This window comes from Pituophis catenifer, unplaced genomic scaffold, assembly GCF_029215685.1.
Source record: "Pituophis catenifer annectens isolate HBS135680 unplaced genomic scaffold, rPitCat1.0.hap2 SCAF_8, whole genome shotgun sequence".
Taxonomy (NCBI): Eukaryota; Metazoa; Chordata; class Lepidosauria; order Squamata; family Colubridae; genus Pituophis; species Pituophis catenifer.
This window is the reverse complement of record NW_027256888.1, coordinates 12,464,862-12,486,020: the sequence shown is the minus strand read 5'-3', so window position 1 is coordinate 12,486,020 and position 21,159 is coordinate 12,464,862. Positions and strand designations below refer to the sequence as shown.

At 36.9% G+C, this 21,159-nt stretch overlaps 1 protein-coding gene across 1 annotated transcript in view; it reads right to left on the bottom strand.

Moving 5' to 3' along the window:
• Positions 1-7,340: 7,340 nt before the first annotated feature.
• The window catches only part of CEP135 (centrosomal protein 135), a 39,809-nt gene continuing 25,990 nt past the window's right edge, over positions 7,341-21,159 (bottom strand). Inside the window, exons 17-26 of the mRNA XM_070948942.1 lie at positions 20,996-21,150; positions 18,440-18,495; positions 17,167-17,335; positions 14,951-15,061; positions 13,063-13,248; positions 12,525-12,734; positions 12,054-12,256; positions 11,040-11,144; positions 8,914-9,054; positions 7,341-7,823 (exon numbers count right to left, since the gene is read on the bottom strand). Coding sequence (XP_070805043.1) covers positions 7,775-7,823; positions 8,914-9,054; positions 11,040-11,144; positions 12,054-12,256; positions 12,525-12,734; positions 13,063-13,248; positions 14,951-15,061; positions 17,167-17,335; positions 18,440-18,495; positions 20,996-21,150 — 1,385 coding nt within the window. The 3' untranslated portion in view covers positions 7,341-7,774. The remainder of the gene's footprint in view (positions 7,824-8,913; positions 9,055-11,039; positions 11,145-12,053; positions 12,257-12,524; positions 12,735-13,062; positions 13,249-14,950; positions 15,062-17,166; positions 17,336-18,439; positions 18,496-20,995; positions 21,151-21,159) is intronic.

Genomic DNA, 21,159 nt, shown 5'->3' with positions numbered 1-21,159 from the left:
CTGAGAGTATATGCACCAAGACAAATTCCTTGTGTGTCCAATCACACTTGGCCAATAAAGAATTCTATTCTATTCTATTCTATTCTATTCTATTCTATTCTATTCTATTCTATTCTATTCTATTCTATTCTATTCTATTCTATTCTATTCTATTCTATGATTATCATTAAGTGTTGTACCTTATGATTCTTGACGAATCTATCTTTTCTTTTTATGTACACTGAGAGTATATGCACCAAGACAAATTCCTTGTGTGTCCAATCACACTTGGCCAATAAAAAATTCTATTCTATTCTATTCTATTCTATTCTATTCTATTCTATTCTATTCTATTCTATCCCGGGGGTCAGCAATCTGTGGCTCTGGAGCCACATGTGGCTCTTTCACCCCTCTGGCCGGTACGCTCTCATAGAGAGGGGCTCCTCCGGGTGCCGTCGGCCAAACAATGTTGACTGGCAGCCCCCAGGGGGAGAGCCTTCTCTGTGGGGGCACCTACTATCTGGAATGAGCTCCCCCCCCCCGGAGATACGGAGGATCCCGGATCTGCGCACCTTCCGTCGCGCTCTCAAGACTTTTTTATTCCATCAAGCCGGCCTGGCCTAAATCTTTTTCCCTTTTAAATGTAAATTTTAATTTGTTTTTAAAATTATTGGGTGTTTTAAATTTGTCTCGGCCAAATTGTTTAATTCGGTTTTATTCTGTTTTTAAATTTTGTATTTATGTGTTTTATTCTGCGGCTGTTCACCGCCCTGAGTTCTTCAGGAGTAGGGCGGTATACAAATCCAATAAATGAAAATGAAAATGAAAATGAAATATCCTGGGGGTCAGCAATCTGCGGCTCTGGAGCCCCATGTGGCTCTTTCATCCCTCTGCTGCGGCTCCGTCACTCAAAATATGCGTCACAACCACCAGTGTGCGACACCCACCAGCACGCGATTTATTGAGCTTTTCAAACCCCTGGTAGGCCAACCATGGATAAATCCAAGAAAAGAAAAGTTTCAGAAGGAAACAGAACGTTTAATTCAACTACACGTGCTAGTTTTGTGGCCGCTCAAGAAATAGTCAGGCACGGGAAGGGTTTTGTGGCTCCTGGTGGTCTCTTTTCTGTGGGAAACGGGTCCAAATGGCTCTTTGAGTGTTTAAGGTTGCAGACTCCTGTCCTATCGTACCCTATCCTATTCTATGGGAGGGGGGAAAAAAACAAACCCCCATGTGGCATCCTCATTGATTTCCTTCCATTTGGTTTGGGTGAAAGGGAGCTTCCATACTTTAAGGCCCTCTGAAGATCAGAGTAGGAACAGGCGGTGTCTTCCCTCCCAAAGTGACCTGGCCTTACTAGAAGTATTCCCTTTTGTTAGTTGCGAAGTCGTGTCTGATCCATTGCGACCCCATGGACAACATTCCTCCAGGCCTTCCTGTCGTCTACCATCCTCTGGAGTTCATTTAAGCTCACGCCGACTGCTTCAGTGACTCCATCCAGCCACCTCGTTCTCTGCCGTCCCCTTCTTCTTTTGCTCTCAATCTTTCCCAGCATTAGGCTCTTCTCCAGTGAATCCTTCCTTCTCATTAGGCGGCCAAAGTATTTGAGTTTCATCTTCAGGATCTGGCCTTCTAAAGAGCAGTCAGGGTTGATCTCCTCTAGGACTGACCGGTTTGATGGCCTTGCAGTCCAAGGGACTCGCAGGAGTCTTCTCCAGCACCAGAGTTCAAAAGCCTCAATTCTTTGGCGCTCAGACTTCCTTACGGTCCAACTTTCACAGCCATACGTTGCAACTGGGAAAACCATAGCCTTGACTATACGCACTTTTGTTGGCAGGGTGATGTCTCTGCTTTTTAGTACGCTGTCTAGATTTGCCATAGCCTTCCTCCCCTAGGAGCGTCTTTTAATTTCTTGGCTGCAGTCGCCATCTGCGGTGATCTTGGAGCCCAGGAAAATAAAATCTGTCACTACCTCCATTTTTCCCCCATCTATTTGCCAGAGAAGTATTCCCTAGCATCCTTAAATTAGGTTGCAGTATTCGCAAAAAGTTTCCCTGGCTCCCTCTGGAGTTTAAAGGTGAGCATAAATCTGTCTAGGGAGATTCTCACTCAACCTTGATTCTCAGGTCAGGGTTGTCCCAAAGGTGCTGTTTTTTTTTTCTTTCTTTTCCAAAAGGCAACTACACTGTTTTTCCTGGAAGACATTTCGCTTCTCATCCAAGAAGCTTCTTCAATTCTGACTTGAATGGTGGTCATCTGCAGTCATATGCAAAGTAGAGAAAGCCTTCCATCCTCTACCGTCCAGTCAGAACTGAAGAAGCTTCTTGGATGAGAAATGAAATGTCTTTTTTAAAACAAAAACAAAATTCAGTGGCCTTTTGAAAAAGCATCTTTGAGATTATCCAAAAGGTGCTTTTTTTCAAGAGGCAACTCGACTTCCTTGTCAACCATGACCTGGGTGACTAACGTAACTTGTGGGAATGGAGTCTGTGGTATTCTGGAAGTAGGTCAGTGGGAAATAGCGTACAGGAAAAAAACTTACCAAATTTTAAATGTGTTAAAAGATCTCATAACAAAATTATTTTACAATTTAGGTAAAGCCATGCAGCTCTGAGAAAATGAGATACGGTATGGAGAAAAGTAAAATTTCTGCTTATATGAAATAGTTCTGAGAAAATGAATTCGCTTTGAAAGAAAACAAGTAATAATTGGGAAAATATTTCCTGCACAATCTGTTATTTTCCAAAAAAAAAAAAAAAAGCTTTCTATTTGTACTAATTCTAGAATATTATGGGTTTGTCTAAGGTGGGAGCTTTGCATAAGATAAGATTAGCTTTGAAGACATAAAACAACTATGATGTTGACAGAAGTGTACAAAACAAATTAAACCGAATGTTATTTCAAATAGAACCACACGGCACAATTATGAATATAAACATGGGCACATATAAAGCAAAGGGAGCTCAGTGGCAGTCCAGGGTGGCACATAATGTGAAAGTTAATTAAATATTTAAAACTTACTATAAGCGTAGTACGTCAATAACTAACATATAGATGTCCTTCTCAGGAAGAAGAAATGGCAGATTAAAGATGGCTCTGCAAAGAGCAAAGCTGACAATCACAGCGAAGAAGGAAGAGCCAGTGGGTAGACAGTTCTTTGAAGTTTCTCCAGATAAGCAGAGGATGGCAATCACCCACATGTGCTTCAAATAGTTGCTCTTTGCCAAGAAACTGCAAGGCAGCAGATCCTGGCAGGTTTTGAGACAATGGGAATAGTTGCCTTTCTCACAACTGTGGTTGGCACCTTTTAAAGGGCACTACATTCTCAACCTTCCTTTTATAATCACATTCAGAAATATCACTCCACATTGTTGATTGGGGCTCACACAACAGGTTTTAATCCACATTAATAGATTAATGGAAAAGTACAAAGATAATCAAGGTGTAAAACTGATTTCACTGATGCCGGCTGCCTTGCTTGTTGTCTTCTGTGTGAAGGCAAGGTCATATGCCAAACCCATTCTGTTGTCTTAACGCTCCGAAATCTTCAAAAACATTTTTTTCCCCTCCAGGAACTAAGTCACAATGAACAGTAGCATTCTGCTTATCTTGCAAGCAAATCAGAATTTTTTTGGTTACCTAAACAATGCAAAGTGGGGATAATTGCAAGAAAAAAAAATGAAATCCCATTTTCCATTATGTCTGAAGGAATTTTCTCATCAGACTCATGCTTACTTGCTTTAGATGTGTCTACCCAAGTCCAAAGATGCCCTTTACATTCCTAACTTCTACCAGTCCACCTGCCTTCCCAACAGTGGTAGGTTTCAAAAATTTTTACTACCGGTTCTGTGGGTGTGGCTTGGTAGGCATGGCATGGTTTGGTGGGAGTGGCTTGGTGGGCGTGGCAGGGGAAGGATACTGTAAAATCTCCATTCCCTCCCCAATCCAGGGGAAGGTTACTGCAAAATCTCCATTTCCTCCTGATCAGCTGGGATTACTCAAAATTTCCTCTACCGGTTCTCCAGAACTGGTCAGAACCTGCTGAAACCCACCTCTGGTCTTTTGAAGAGAAGCTTTTCCAAGGAAAATGTCCATCCAGCCTTCCATATTCCTTTATCTTGGTGACAGCAATACTCAGGATTTTCACTGAGCTCCAGAGAAATCAGCAATTTAGAGCAAAAAAATTATTTTCTTTTCTTAAAATACTTTCTCACCAGCAGGATTTGGTCAGACAGAAATATTCACAGCGTGGAAGTTCAATTTGTCCAAATTTCCAGAAGGAAAGTGGAACCCCTTCTGTCAGGCCTCACCTGGTATGGGACCTTGGTATGTGACCTTGCCTTTGCACAGAACTTGCAATTTGCTTCAACAATCTTCCTTTCACATGACTTCTGAAACCACCGGGCAGAGTTTAAAGTGGCTAGCTGGGTCTCAGAAGGGTACTTTTCTGAACTTAGTACAGGCAGCAGCAGTTGTGCCTTCCGTTCAGGAATGGTACTTCAGAAGTTTTTATCTGAAATTTATCATTTATCTGAAATGGTATAGACAATCATTTATCTGAACTGGCGTAAGGTTGCCTGCTCGAGCAGAGGGTTGGACTAGAAGACTTCCAAGGTCCCTTCCAACTCTATTATTCTGTGGTCTGTGTTCTATCAAAGGAAGGAGTCTTCAAAGAATTGCTGGTAAACTCCCCGGAGTCAATCCAATCAGCAGCTACTGCTAATGCGCTTAAGCATGTCATTCCTTGAAAGATAAGAAGTGGCACAGAGACAAAAAAGAGTATCAACAACTAAAATCTCTCTAACCATCAAATTGGTTTAAATCCAAGGGCCTGAATCCACATTCACCTGTTGTTTTAGCTGACTTTTGGAGAAAACCATATAAGAGACTTAGGTGATGGAACTTGTTATGATGGGTGATGTCTTTTTAAAAAAAAAAAAAAAACATGCACAGATCAAGGTATATAATGAATACCAGAATTCACCTCCTCTGCAATGCAGTAAGAATATAGGTAACACACACTTGCCAAAGGTAAATTTCCTTGGTGCCATAAAAGAAAGCAGATACTATATGTTGGAGCTATGAAAAAAACATTTCTGTGTAAAAAGGTAAAGGTTCCCCTCGCACATGTGCTAGTCATTCCCGACTCTAGGGGGCGGTGCTCATCTCCGTTTCAAAGCCAAAGAGCCAGTGCTGTCCGAAGACGTCTCCATGGTCATGTGGCCGGCATGACTAAACGCCAAAGGCACACGGAACGCTGTTACTTTCCCACTAAAGGTGGTCCCTATTTTTCTACTTGCATTTTTTTACATGCTTCTGAACTGCTAGGTTGGCAGAAGCTGGGACAAGTAACAGGAGCTTGCCCTGTTATGCAGCACTAGGGATTCGAACCGCAGAACTGCCAACCTTTTGATTGGCAAGCTCAGTATCTTAGCCACTGAGCCTATTTCTGTGTAGAACCCTTCAAATTTGGTCCACTATATTAAAGCAACTTCACTCTATTTATTAAAAGTGCATCTGTGCATGCCAATCAAATTGGTACTGTTCATTTATAATCAGATGTTTGTGTCATTTTCAACTTGGTCTTAAGTTGAAAAGTTTTCATTGCATAAATATTTTTAACTCATTTGTTTTGATTTGGTTTCCATTTTGTAGTTTTAGGACTAGTATGGAGAACAGATTACATTGTAGGTTATATTTATGTAGAAATATTGAACAAGGGTTCACAAAAGTGTTTAAGTACCATTATAAATTATATGGAGCATTGTACTTATTTGATCTTGCTTTCGTCAGGGAAGGTTTCCACCAATAAACTATTAAAGAGAATCAAAGTTACAGGTAAGGAATCTTGGCTTGCCTTTAAAATTAGTATTTTTAAAAGGTGAATAGCAAGTATTGAATGTTTGCTGATAAAGTTTTACTTTACTAGGAATCCAGCTATATCTTTATATCTTTCAGTGGTTTAAACCATGTCTGATCAGAATGCCTGGTTTTAAGAGGTAAATGCTAGGAATTTTCCAATCCCTAGTTTTTGTAGATGACCAGCTTCATCAGCTTCGAGCCCCTTCCCACATACAACAGATTCAGTCTAAATTCAGTCCACCTTGAATTTTGTTGACTCATATCTACTACCAGTTTGCTTTGATTGTTAGTAGTTCAGATTCTTGTAGAGAGCTTCAGTTTGCAATAAACCTATATATTCATTTCACTGGCAGAGTGCTCGGGCCACCACCGAAGTCCCCGACACAAGTGACGTCGAGCTGGCCACACCCACCCTGGCCCCCGAGGTCAAATTCAACCCTGATGCGGCCCTCAGTGAAATTGAGTTTGACACCCCTGCTTTAGTGGGTTGAGAACGTATTCTAGTCTGATCTGAGATCACTGCCCATATTCTTGGAGGACCAACAGAAATTACTAGATCCAGCTCCTGCACAAGGGAAGGAACCTCTTTTTCAAAAGTTATCAACTAATTCTCATGTCACTTTTCATGTTAGGTCAGCCTCATTGTAGACCAGACACAAAATGCAGCCACGCAAGCTAATTGTACTCATTTGTAAGGTTACGTTAACAGAAGGTTGCAAGTCTGAAAGTAATTTTCTCTCTCTCCTCCCATCCCATTTGCAAAACAAACCAGGGTCTCTTCTGAGCCTATTGTCCCACCCACATTCTTGCCTTTTATCTGACCTTGGTTTTATCTCATTGTCCTGTCTCCCAAAGTCATTCCCACATTATACAGGAGGAGGCAGGTATTATTATTTTTTTTTAAGAGAGATAACACTTAATTCTTTTGATTAACAAGTTAGTAGGACATTTAACCAGAAACATCTGGTTGGTGAGACCAATTTCAAGATTTTTTTTTCCTTAATGGGAGAAAAGTAGACTTTGCATTAAAAAAAAAAATATGTTAAGAGTTTTATATGGGATAGTTCCTCCTATTTTAACATCAGCAAAGATCACCATGACAAAGGAGGCTTTAAAATGGGCCTGGATGGGCAGTTTGGCCTTAATTGTATGGCATATTAAAAAACACTAATGATTTTTTTTTTTAATTTTTAAGAACAGGAGTGACGTAAAATGATACCATGTGAATTATCAATCAGTACTTAAAACTGTATGTTTTGAATTCTTCTACCGAGACCATTGTTCCAGTTTATGTATATACTTTATTATAATAAGCTTTCACTACATTTAGGAATTGGCTTGTCGTTCTCTGTTGAATGGCATTTTCTGTTCTTCTTGCCAGTGTCTATAAGGAGAACCGGAAAATATATTTCTTCTTCAAAGGATATAAATCAATCTGCAACTATTCCTCGAAAACTGAAATTACTTTATTTAATCATAATATCTTTAGTATCGTCTTCTTAGTGATATCAAGTACATTAGTAACAACATAATCCAAAATTAATGCTATAAAATAACAGCTATTATTATGGCATATATACCCCAATCCAAAATTCCATGAACTTTTGGTTACACAGATGGCCCAAGAATGTTCCTGCTGCTTTAATTCATGGATTTTCTCCAGTAATTAAAATTGTGTTCTTTTAATAAAATATCCACAAACATAGTCAAGTTATGCCCAAAATAGCTCTGGATGTTAAATGTTTTAGTGCTTTGTGCAGATTGCTTGTTGATAATGTCAAGATGGTACAAAGCTTTGTCAATTAAGGGATGTATTGTACTGTATCTGACAACTTGTTACTATATTGTGACAAAAACTACAACATTAGTTTCCTTGCAATAAAATTCATTCTTACCTAATTAGTTTTGTATTTTAAACTGCCTCATTTTGCCTTTAAAAGCTGGAACTCAGGTGTGTCAATTCCTCAAACTTTATTTCTGAACTTTAAAGAAAGGAACAACATTGCTAGATGACTCTTGAGACAGACATGATATTAACATTATTTATACTATCATAATTTAATGTATATAAATTTGTTTTTTAATATAAAACCATTTTTAAAATGCAGAGATACTTCATTTTAGAGATAACATTTAAAAGACGCCTTTTAACTAATGATGTAACATTTGTACTCAGGTTAAAGGACATTATTAAATTAAACTTTGCATAATTTATTTATACATACATACACACATTTTATAAAATTACTGGTATAAAAACAACCTGAATAACAGATATATTTCATGATTAAAGGACTTTTCTTCTTCCATATTTATCTGTTTTGCAGTCAATAGCAACTACAGACCATAGCTGATTAACTGAAAATAAAATAACCTTGAAAGAAGAGGTAACAATTACAAACCACACTATTACCACCAATTCAGATGTTTAGTCTTAAACTGCAGGGCAAACTTATCAGAATTATTAAAAACCAACCCAGCCTATGTGTGATAGCAGAATGTTGCAAAGTTTGATTTACACCCTAAGTGCTCCCACACAGCTTCTTGTTGTTTCAATAATCCTAGTGTTAATGATTTAACATTTTAGAGGTAGAATTCATGTCAACGCTGACAGTGAGTCCAAACATGGAAACATCCCATTATTGTTCTGCTTTTAAAGTAACAGATTAATCCTTGAAGCCCACATTTCTAAGAAGAAAGAAAATGGAATGATTATATTGAAAACATGCTGATTAAGAATTAATAATCTTAGAATATTGTGTTTTTCAGAATGTATACTTTGTGCCTCGTTAGATCATGTTAGATTAGAACTATCTTCAAAATAGCCATACTCACATGATTTTAATTACACAAAAGCACCCAGTAGGTATTAATTATCTACCTGCCCTCATCTCTCCCACATTAAAAATGGTAACTACTAAGATTCAGAGCTTAACTTTCTAAAAGTACTTTGTCCCTGGGAAAAAACGCAAAATACAGATCCAATCTCACATAGAATTTTGAAATATTATCTCAATTAACCATATGCCTAAAAAACAAACAAAGGCCTAAGCTACTGATTTAATTACTTACTTTTCTGTTCGTTCTGTTGTTCCTGAAAATGCCCTCTCTGGAGAATGTGATGGGGATCTCAAAGTTGAGCTAAGCGGTGAAGAGGTGGGGAGAGAAGAGGCAGTGAAGCCAAGCCTTCGCATCTCTTGAATGGCCCGTTCCCTACCAAGTAGAAAATTACAACTGAATTCAAGTTGCACTTCCAAATATTTTCTCATGCAGAAAACAAGATGGTTCACCATTTTTCTACACAATAAATTGGAATCACTTTTTTTAAAAAAATTATTTACTTTGCTAGCTGTTAGAATTTTGTTTTTCTTAATGTTCAGTCAGAATTTCCTTTCCAGTAACTCTAGATCACGGATGTCAAACCTCACGGCGTCACATTGCTGTCACGTGATGTTTCGTGACATTTTTCCCCTTCATGGTGTTGGGGTGGGCATGGCCTGAATATGATGCATCCAGCCCGCAGGCCATCAGTTTGACACCCCTGTTCTAGATAATACAGGTAGTCCTCAACTTACAACCATTTGTTCAGTGGCAGTTTGAAATTACAACAGCTCTGAAACAAATGACAATTTTTCACACTTATGACCGTTGCAGCATCCCAATGGTCACATGATCAAAATTCAGATGCTTGGCAACTGCAAAAAACAAATATTTATGACGGTTGCAGTGTCCCGGGGTCATGTGATCACCTTTTGCGACCTTCTGACAAGCAAAGTCAAGGGGGACGCCACAGTCACTTAACACTTGTGTTGCACAACTGCAGTGATTCACTTAACAACTGTGTCAAAAAAGGTTGTAAAATGAGACAAAGTGCACTTAACAACTGTCTTGCTTAGCAATGGAAATTTTGGATTTAATTGTGGTCATAAATTGAGAACTACCTGTAGACTATAGGTGGTACAGAAATTAGTTGAAAAGAGCTTAATAAGGATAGATCTGATTTCCAGTCAACATTTTTGTTGCTGAGCACATTGTAAGCCGCCCTGAGTCTCCGGAGAAGGGCGGCATATAAATCAAATTTAAAAAAAATAAAATAAAATACAAAATAGAAAGTAAATAGAAAAGCAGTGGGGGGGAGGGGGAGAAAAGGAAAGGAGAAGTGAGGAAAGATAAGAAAAAGAAGAAAAAGAAGCATTGACTTCCAACTCTCTGTTACAGTAAAATAAGGCATTAACATCAAATCACAACTTTTTGCTTTTTCATAATAATATGAACAAGCCATTTCTATAAAGATCTATCGGTCTAATCGGTAAAACCCAAAGTCAAATTTTCATTCTTTTCCCACATCAAGCACAGAGTTTCCATGTGGAAACAAAAGTGCTTATGTTCTTTTCTTTAATCAAAGTAGTCAATTCTGCGAATCAGCCAACTCCATCAATTTCTAAGATAGATCTGATTTCAAAGTGAAGTGAATTTTTTTTCTTCTCCTGGCTAGGACAAGAAGGATTGGTATAAAGGTGTTGTAAGTAGAAATCTGGTAAACTTCAGGTTTCCTATATTCATTGCTTGGCTGGGAGATGTGCCTAAATGTCTTAAATGTCCCTGTCTTTCTCTTTCCTAATGAACCTGAAAAATATTAAATGAAGGGAGGAGGAAGCAACAAGCATCATTACTTGCAGTAAATCTAAGAACGGATCCTCAGCAGATAGCACTAAAAGTGCCCTCCTGCCAGCCTGTTAATCAGCTACGTGCAGAAACCAGCAAATTGTTGGTTTCCCGATGCTATTTGCACTATTTGGTTACTGGGAGGAAGCCTTGTTCAATCTAAGTGACGAATGATTGATCACGGTTTTGTTCCCAATTTAAGAGTTTTGTTTTTTTTTAAACGTATCAATTTCCACAGATGCTTAACTGAAAGGTCTTGTGGTATTTACTGATAGACATTAGTTTATTTTAAATGGTAATATTTAATATAACACATTTTGAATATGCCCCTTGTTTGCTTTTTAGGTTGTAAACCGCAATAGTACAGAAAGAAGGGTAAGAAATAGATTGTATAACTAAGAAACAGAATTGAAAATTAATTATTAAACCAGTTTTAATACTTTCTGTGCAACACTATAAAGTGTGCTTTTATGGTTTCCTCCTTACATGGGGACTCAGAACAGTTGCCTTTTTAATGAAGCTAATTCACATACCGTTCAAATTGCTCTGTTGTCAGCTGTCTTTTCACAATATCATAATCAGTCTGCAGCTGTGCAAGCTTATTTCGCAGTATAGAAACTTCTCTACTAAGGCTTGTTCTAAAAATATTGTAAAACAAAGAGAAAAATATCTATTACATGTTCACAGATGGCATTGTACAAAAACTTTAAAAATAGCTGCAAACAGATAAACAGAGACCTAGAAATTAAGAAAATATACCCATATTTGGGCATCCACATACAAAAAAGTTCTTAAAATAAAAAAACCCACCAATTTACCACAAAACAGTCTACTTAAAATATGTATATTTGGGAATGCATTCACCTAAAACTTAAAACAGTGCACCCATTTGACATATTGCTGATAGAATTTCTTCGGTATTGCAATCTTTGAATTTCCAAGGGGCCATAATGAACGAGATACTTGCATATGAATAGGCAGTACTACATGCATTTGTAGTGACAATTGTAATAATCTAAAACAGTGTTTTTCAAACTTGGCAACTTTATGATGTGTGGACTTCAACACCCAGAATTCCCAACTCATCCTGACTAAGGAATTCTGGGAGATGAAGTCAAAATATCGTCAGGTTGCTAAATTTCTAAAACACTGATCTAAATTTTTTTTCATTCTTCAGCCTGAAGAATACAGATTGACATTTGTTATTTTATCATATTATATCTTATATTATATTATACTATATCTTATAAAGGGTATATGGAAGGTAGGAAAATAAGCATACTTTCATGAAAGAAACACATAAACCAAAGATGAGTAATTTCATCTTTCAATGCAAGTTAAGCAAATTGCAATTCCAGGGGAAATATTTGAAGCCTGTTGTTTCTTACAAAACTTTTCTCACATTACTAATGAGAAAATCTGGATTTCATTATGTAAAAAAATATATTATTATTATTTTTTCAAGAATGGAGACATTTTTGCCCTAAATTAGAAACAGCTGAAAGAAAAATATTATAAAACTGTTCATTTTATACTTTTCAACATACAATTTACTCTCCGAGAGAGTTAACTTGTCTTTGAGCAATTGTATCTCTGAATCTTTTTCATGGGTTATCAAATGATTCTGAAAATCTTTGTCTCTGCTGGTAGACAAGAGGGTTTCCAAGTTTTGTATTGTAAGTCGCTCACTTGACAGTTGCTTTTTTAACAGCTCTGTTTCTGACTTTGTATCTTCAAATTCAGACATAATCTAGAGCATAAAAAGAATTTATTAAATAAATAACCTCACAGTAACTAAGTAAGCTTGCTGTTCCTGTCCACCTCTCCATTAAGCCCTTCCATATGCTTTTCCTCCCATCTTTCCCAGGGCGGATTTTCAAGCCACAGTGGCTTGAGGATGATTTTTTTTTACCTTAAGAGTATATATCTATTTATTTTACTGTCAACATTTTACCTTAAATAAAAAATGGATTTATATATATATATCTCCTGTAAGAACAACATTTTTTCTCTTTTACCCTTTCAAATTCCAGAGATTTGGATGTTAATTGACGTGAGAGCAGATCTTTGCTAGATTCCAGTTTGACACATAAATCTCTAACAGCAGACACATCGTGATTTATTGAAGATTTTTCTTCTTTTTCACGTCTGAGAATTTCTTCCAGCTTGGCCATATTTTTTGCCATTGAAGAAATTTGTGACTCATATGTTTGATGTGCAATGATGTGCTATGTGAAAGACAAAAGTAGCTCTTTTTACAAGCACAGATGAGGTGTTCCTATTACATTTTCCTATTGTACTCAGTTATTTGGAAACAAACAAAAAACATATCGACTTGGAAGTATTTTTTTTCCTTCCAAAATACATTTACAACCATTTGCAAGACTTAACAAGTACTGGGCAAGAGCAGGCATAAATCTGAAATTAGTTTTCCCCTTGAGACCATACAGATGATTAATGCCATCTGCTCCTTGTACAAATTTCCAATTAATGTCAAGGTATTTGATTAAGAAAAGCACATTAAAATGGTCTAGGAAGCTATAATTTTATAATTACCTCTTGAATTTCTTTTTCCAATAATTCTACTCTTTCTCTAAGGTGTCTTCGTTCAGTATCAACCGAAAGGAGCTCTAATCGTACAGAGCTGTTTTGTCCCTCAGCTTGATGAGCCTTTACTTCCCAATCTTCGGCTTGGCTGTGAAGCATCTGGAACTTCTCCAATAATTCTTTATTTTCTCTTTCCTAGTATTAAGAGAAAATATATCCACTGAGCAATAAATCGCTGAAACAAATGTCTCAGCTACTATTCCGCCTCTCTTCTGTTTAGAAATTGTCAGCAATTTGTTCCACTGAAGAAACCTGAATATGTGTTATTTTCAATTTGAGATAACTTCAAGATTAAATGATTATACTATTACAGTTAACACTTTAAAAGATTTGAGGCAAATTGTCAGCCCTGGAACCCTGACACAGATATTACATCAATTGATCATTATACATAAGAATGTAATACCTTATATCAATTTTCTATACTGATTTTACAATAAATAATTTGGATTTTTTTGATGTTGTCTAGGTGTATGTATAAAAAAGCAATGAGATCAACCTGGCAATTAAGTGTATGTAGTTAACTCCCTTGTGTTCCCCTATGGGTGTGAAGATTGGACCTTAAAAAAGCCAGACAGGAAGAAAATTGACTCGTCTGAGCTGTGGTGCTGGAGAAGGCTCCTGTCTATTCCTTGGACAGCAAAAATGACTTAACAAGCAAGTACTGGAGCACATAATACCAGACACGTCACTGAAAGGCAAAATCACAAACAGTGTCTCAGTTATTTTGGCCATGTCTTGTGGGGAAATTCACTGAGAAAACAATTATGGTTGGAAGAGTTTATGGTAAAAGGAAACCAGGCCACCAAAGAACGTGGTAACTAGACACCATCAAGGCTGACACCAGCCAGAGCAGAGAACCACTCAAAGAAGTGCAAGATCAGAAGATATGGAGAAACCTGGCCCATAGAATCGCCAAGAGTCCAACACAACTGAATGGATAACATCATTATCATCATCATCATCTGTACGTATGTACGCTATTCACATACTGAAGGTTTTAAATACAACTATCCTAGACATCTATATATGCCCAGATATATCTACCTGTATGTGTGTATCAATGACTCAATCACAGTTGTGCATTTGTGACAAAGTCCCAATTTGTTTTAAATCTAATGATAATTCTAAATAATACCCCTCCAACTTTCCTAGAAATGATAGAACCCGGCGAAATGTAGCTTAAATGTTATAGGGCTAAGAAAGGACATTTCCCTCAATGTTACTCTTTTCTCTTAAAGAATAGATTGAATAATAATAATAATAATAATAATAATAATAATAATAACAACAACAACAACAACAACAACTTTATTGTCATTTTACGTGTAAACACGGTATACCCATACAACGAAATTCACTTAATACCCAAAGACCAGGTCCAACACACATAACAATCCCCAAACACACTCCCACTCAGCACAATTCCCCACCCCTAAACCACCCAAACATCCACACAACAGGCCAAGTAATGCTGTCCAACAGCTCACTGATGGTGGCCCTTTAGTTCATTGTTGAATTTTTCTTTGTGTACTAACTTGGCTACTTTACTTCAGCTTACTTTTAACACTTAAATAAGGTATATTTTATTTTTCATTTTATACAGTAGTTAAAGGCACTAGGCTAGAAACTGGGAGGCCATAATTCTAGTCCTACTTTGGACATGAAGCCATGGGTGACTTTGGGCCATGGTATACTACTTCTAAAAATGTTGCCAAGGAAACTGCATGGACTTTTCCATGTAATGGCTGGGAGTCTTGCAGTGGCCAATAATGATTTGAAAACCCAAAACCAAAATTGATTTATTAAAAAATAATATTTTCATAATATTTCTCACCTTTAAGGACATTAAACTTTCAAATCTGGAGACTTCAGTAATATAATTATGAACTCTAACTTTCAGTTCTTCTTTTTCACGTAAAGTTACTTCCAATTCAGTTGAGATTACCTGTTTATATTACATACTGTTAGACATATTACTCACAAAATAAATAAACCACCTGATGACAAAGCAGTTGTCAATTAAATATGATCTATTCCATTATAGAGAGGCAGCTTGTGACAGTGTTTCTCTTTGTTATGAGTTCCTCATATTCAGATTAAAAACACCAAAAAAAAAAGCAGCATTCAATCTTGTGATTTCCAACCTATGGGTAAGTAATTTTCCTTATGGAAGATTTGGGACAATGCCTATTTTGGCATTGATACTTGGCACTGGCAATGCCCATATTGGTATTAGCACTTGGCACTTCAAAAAATTTAATTGATACCTAATTAAATATTTCAAATGATATAATTATTCAATGTTTGTAGTAGTCAAGATTAAACTAGAACAGTTACCACACCATTAAAAATACCCATAAATGGGATATACATACAAGCAGGTCATTAGAGAACCTTTTCTGGAAAAATTGTGAAATATGTTGCCATAAGGGATTTATCTTTACCAGTAAAATACAAAGAAGAATAACTATGAGTCTCTGATGTTTTAACTATGATAGGATAAAATACTGTCGTTCAGAGTTGGTTGAAACCATTGGAAAAAAATAACTGGAAAGGAGAATTTCCAGTCTAGCTATCGCAGTTAGCTAACCAAGAAATACATGTTCCAGCTGGAATGCTAGTAAAAGAGTGGTCAGAGGCGAGGAAGGAACATGAATTCACTACAGCCACTGTAGTTGGCTGTACGAGTTGTACACAGATAGTCCTTGATTTATGACCGTAATCGAGCCTAGAATTATAGTCATAAGTCAAGGTGATTGTTAAGTGGATCATTATATGATTGTGCTTGCTTTTGCAAGCTTTTTTGTGGCTGTTGTTAAATGATTGCTATGATAAGTGAACACTGCAGTCATTAACTGAATCCATTAAACTGAATCCATAAAAACCATTCTGATTTTTTTGCCAGAAACCATAAGTAAACATCAGAAACTAGCAAAAAAATGCTGAAAACTGTGGTCAAGTGACCACAAGATGCTGCAAATGATTGTAAATACAAGCTGGTTTCCAAGGGCCCAAAATGTTATCACGTGACCATGAGAATTACCTATACTGGTCTCTATTCTTCTTTTACTGTGAAAGAACTAAATATCTGATCATCACTAGGTACACAGTCCATGACTGCTGGGTGAAAATATGAAGAATCTTTAATTTTTTTTTTTAAAAAAATCATTTAATCTTCAGGTTTGCTATTAAACATTAGGAAAACCTTTTTTTAAGTGGACTATTATTACAAACACACACAATTCCAAATTGGTGTAATTTATTTGATAATTAATAATCAAATAACGAGATTGTTTCTAAACAATACATCTTTTTAAAGATCTGGCACTCGAGCTTTAAGTAGCTTATAAAATTTAGAAAACCTACAAGCAAAGTACTTTTTTTTTAGGAAGATAACCTGGGATATTAATGTATAGTAGTATTAGAGAGCATGATATTGGAATCTATAACTAAAAGAAACAGGAATACGAACAAAATAAAATGCTTACAAAAACTCTTTACGCTCCATAATATGTAATACAGATAGTTGTAACTGAACAACCACAACAAGCATTCAGTTGTTACAAGGGTGCCGAACACAGCGGATTTATGGCAATCTTTCTAATTAAGGTTCTTGCAGCCTGATCTTGATTCGGGCACGTGACAACCAGCTTGCAATTATAACACAGCAGTGTCTCACAGTCACATGATTGCCATTTGCGACCTTCACTGCCGACTTCCAATCAAAGGGGAAGCTGGTAGGAAGTGGCAAATGATGATCACATGATCACACAGGATTAGCCTAATCACAGCAACTGAGACTGCCACAACTGCCATCATAGGTTGGTGTGGTCACATGATGTCACATTGTATGACATCACTTAGCAATGGAATGGTCAATCTCAGTTATCATCATTAAGTGAGGACTACCTATATTTTATTTTACTTAAAAACAATGTTGACATTGTTTTGGTTACAATGATGTTTCCGAAGAGGCACATCACATCCTTTGTACATAGAGTTACTGGCACAAAATAAATCACGATGTGCACTATATGAATTATTTTATACCTGGTTTTCTCTAGTCATTGTAGCTAGATCATCCTGTAATCTTCTGTTTTCCTTCAGAGCCATTTCTTTCACTCTGATGGTTTCTCCAAGCTCTGAGTGTACCGCATCAAACTGGCGGTGGAGACTGGCAAGGTCACGGTCTTTCCCATTTAAGGCATCCTTTAATTGGCTAAAAAATGTGGGATTTTTTTTACATAATTCATTATGTTTATCATATTAAACATCATTCATCTTTTTGCAATACAGTGTATACATGATGGCCATAATTTAAAAATTATAGCAATTAACTAAAATTTATGTTTGTACTGAATAGTACCAAAGATATTTTGCATATTACCAACAAGTACAGAACTGTTTGTGTGCCTGAACATGGTTCTGTCTTGTTTCTTTAGAAGAACTAAATCACCAAGCAATTGTGAAATTATACCTGAATTTCTTGCACTATGGCACAAATGGCAGCATTGGTAGAAGACAGGTATGATGCTAAGTCTTAATTAATTTTAACCAAGTTTGTAGAATAAGCTAGATCTGGTTCATAGTCAAGAAAGTACAGGGTACTTCCCTATTAAAATTAGTCATTGCTGCTTCTAGCTATCCTACCCTTGAAACTCTGAAGCACTTTCTGGAGCCTGAAGAGTGGTAGTGTATATTCCCTGCAACCAAGCAGTAGTACAAGGGGCAAGTAACAAGAATATTTTCTTTTGAGATCTTTGGACAAGAGGAAAATTGACACTCTCAAGAATGCCTCCCATACCTTGCATTCTTTTTAAAACTGTTAACTTTCATTTGAAAAAGTCTGAAAGTGAATAATTTTAATTAAAGTTTTCAGAAATGTAATTAGATACCGTACTAAAAAAGAAATTAATAGCAGTTTAGCAAAATTGGAAAACAGTTCAGAAAAGCTAGGAAACAGCTGTACAGTGAAATGTTATATGAGTGAGATTAAAGTGAATGGTTATTAAAGTGGTTTGAATAAAGAAGTATAATTATTTTAGAAGGTAACCAGCCATTTAAAAAAAAAGATACAGTATAAAGTATTTTGGGCTCCCATCATCTTATCTTAAATAAGCATTACATTTAATAACATCCCTGATATATAACACAATTATCTAATATAAAATTAGCTAAACTACACATTTCAATTTTTTTCCCGTCTCTTTTATCTCATGAAGTATGCAGTAGCTCAGTTAATTTTATAATCTTATTAAAATTACCCAACTTTGATTTCAAAATCAGTTTCAGAATAGCCAAAAGTTATAATTTTATTACTTACTCTAAAGACAATTCCAATTGAGCAACTGTTTTTTGTAAACTGAAGATAGTTTTTTCCTGTTTAAAGAGAAGGAGTTATGCATGTTGTGTATTTTCTTTTCTTGTAATTTTAAATCTAACGTAGCATTAATGAAACTAAGTAATTTGACAAACTATCCTTTCTCTATCCTAACCAAATATTTCATTCAAAGCTCCCACAACAAGCACAGGACACTAATATACATAACATTATAGAGACATACTAATACAACTTTAATATACATTTACAGTTCTCTGCCAACCACTTATAAGCGATTTTATTTATGATTTTACAAGCAATAAAGTGGCAAAGTTGTTAACTATAATACTCCTAAACATTTACTACATATAATTTTGTTCTTATTGTCTTTCAAATAATTTTTTGCTTGTTTTTTTTTTTTTTAATTTGATTTATATGCCGCCCTTCTCCGGAGACTCAGGGCGGCTTACAGTGCGTTAAGCAATAGCCTTCATACTTTTGTATATTTTATACAAAGTCAGCTTATTGCCCCCACAAACTGGGTCCTCAATTTACCTACCTTAGAAAGGATGGAAGGCTGAAAGGCTGAAAGAATCTTGCCTTGAGCCTGGCAAGATTCGAACTTACTTTAATTGCAGACAGCTGGTGTTAAATTACAGTGCTTAGTCTGCAGAGCTATCCAGGCATCAAAATATTTGGCAAGTAGCTGGGGGAGAATGGAAGATAAAAAAAAGGGACACTACCAGAACGTCCTTTTTATTTTATTTTATAATAACTTCTTGTTACCAAAGGTAACTTACATATAACCACTTGTTATATGTTATCTCTCACTACCTTCAAGCTAGGAAGCAAGGCATAATATGAACTGGGCAAAACTACTATATTATCTACATCTGGGAGGACATGATCATTCTTGGCTAACTTTTTTTTTTATCTTTTGTGTCCATATTTTCCCATGAATTCTCTAAGTAGGGAAGATTCTCTGCTGCTTAGAACGTCTACACGGAGCTTAAAATATTCTATATAACAGAGTTTCCCCAACCTTTCCAGCTTGGCGGATTGGTGCAGACTGTAGTGGAAACAGTGCGGGGAGTGGGGGAAGAGAGGATGGTTTCGCACATGCGCGCCCCACTTTCACAAATGCAGCTGCATGCCGACCACGCGCTCACTTGCTCACCATTTCTGTAGACTGGTTCCAAATGAGCTGCAGCCCGGCAGAGGGCCACAGTTTGGGGCTTGGCGACCCCTGCTATATAAGACATCTGTATGGCTGTCTGTGTGGGTGTGGATAGTGGTGTGGGAATGGGAGAATACCTTTGTTCCATGGGAAGAATGGAAAAGAATTTACATTAGCCTTACTTAAAGACTATCCTTTTACTGAGAGCTGGGAACAGCCATCTATCATCAAAGTGGGTAATTGCTGAATTCTGCTTTGATACTCTCATCAATTTTATTGTGGTTCCAGCACCAAAACTGAGATCAGATGTCATCTACTAACCAGCATCTTCTCTCTCCATCAGCCATCGTAGTGATATAACTTATGTCGTGCATGTTTTTCTTTATCAGGCAGATACAACTAAGTTCTTAAGAGTCCCACATAACACCTTGGGGCTAGCTTTCTCAGATTAGATGTTCCTCTCTTTCCATAAACCTTAATATTTTTTTTAAAAGGTTGTTAAAAGAAAGAGAGAGAAATTAAGAGAAAAAGAGTTATAGGAAAACAAAGCGAAAAAGGCCTGTAAGCCTTTTTGAGTGAAGCAAAAATGCAACTGAAAACAAATTACTCCCTTAGGATAGAGGTCCCCAACTCCCAGGCTACGGCCCACTACCAGGCAGTGGCCCATTTGGAACCAGGCCGCACAAGTGGCAGGCAAGCGTGCACGTGTGCAGCTCCATTCGCGGGAGCTGTGTGTGCTCAAGCACATACCTGCCGCGTGCATGGAACCATTCCCTCTCCCCTCCCCATGACTCTGCCTGGCTGCCAAGCCAGAAAGGTTGAGGACTGTTGCCCTAGAAAGGGCAGCTAGTCTAATTTGCAAATGCCTGTCTTTTGGGAAGAAATGACCCATTCAAGAAGATATTTCTACACTGCAATAAAACTGCCATATTTGAAGGGAATCATACATGAGGGACAGTTGTTTTCTATATAAACCATGAATTTGCTGTAGAAACAATCCCTTTGCCATTCTAGTTATCTATCATTTTACCTTAAATATCCCAAATTCTTCCTTGGTTACATGTCTACCATGTTTCCCCAAAAATAAGACCCCGTCTTATATTTTTTTGAACCCCAAAATAAGTGCTTGGTCTCTTATTATTTTGGGGCGTGTGGAGCAAGATGGGACTCCTCTTGCTGTCTTACCTGATTTCCAGCTCTGCGTTTAAATATTTTCGGGGAGGGCTTATTTTAGCGCATGTGCTCAAAAGCCCAATTGGGCTTATTATCAGGGGATGTCTTATTTTCGGGGAAACAGGGTAGCAAATAACATTCTTCCCTTGATACAGTAAGTATTAAGATAAAATGGTTCTGATAATCCATTTCCTCTTTTGTATAAATACCTTGTTAGCTAAATTGTCTTCTAGATATGCAATTTTTTCAGTTTTTTCATCTATACTTTCCTGAAGGCTGTCTTTTTCCTTATCCAAGGCATTAACGGTACTTCTGAGCAGCATAACAGACTCATTTTGTGATAAGCTCTTAGTTTGGAGTGTCTCTGAAAATA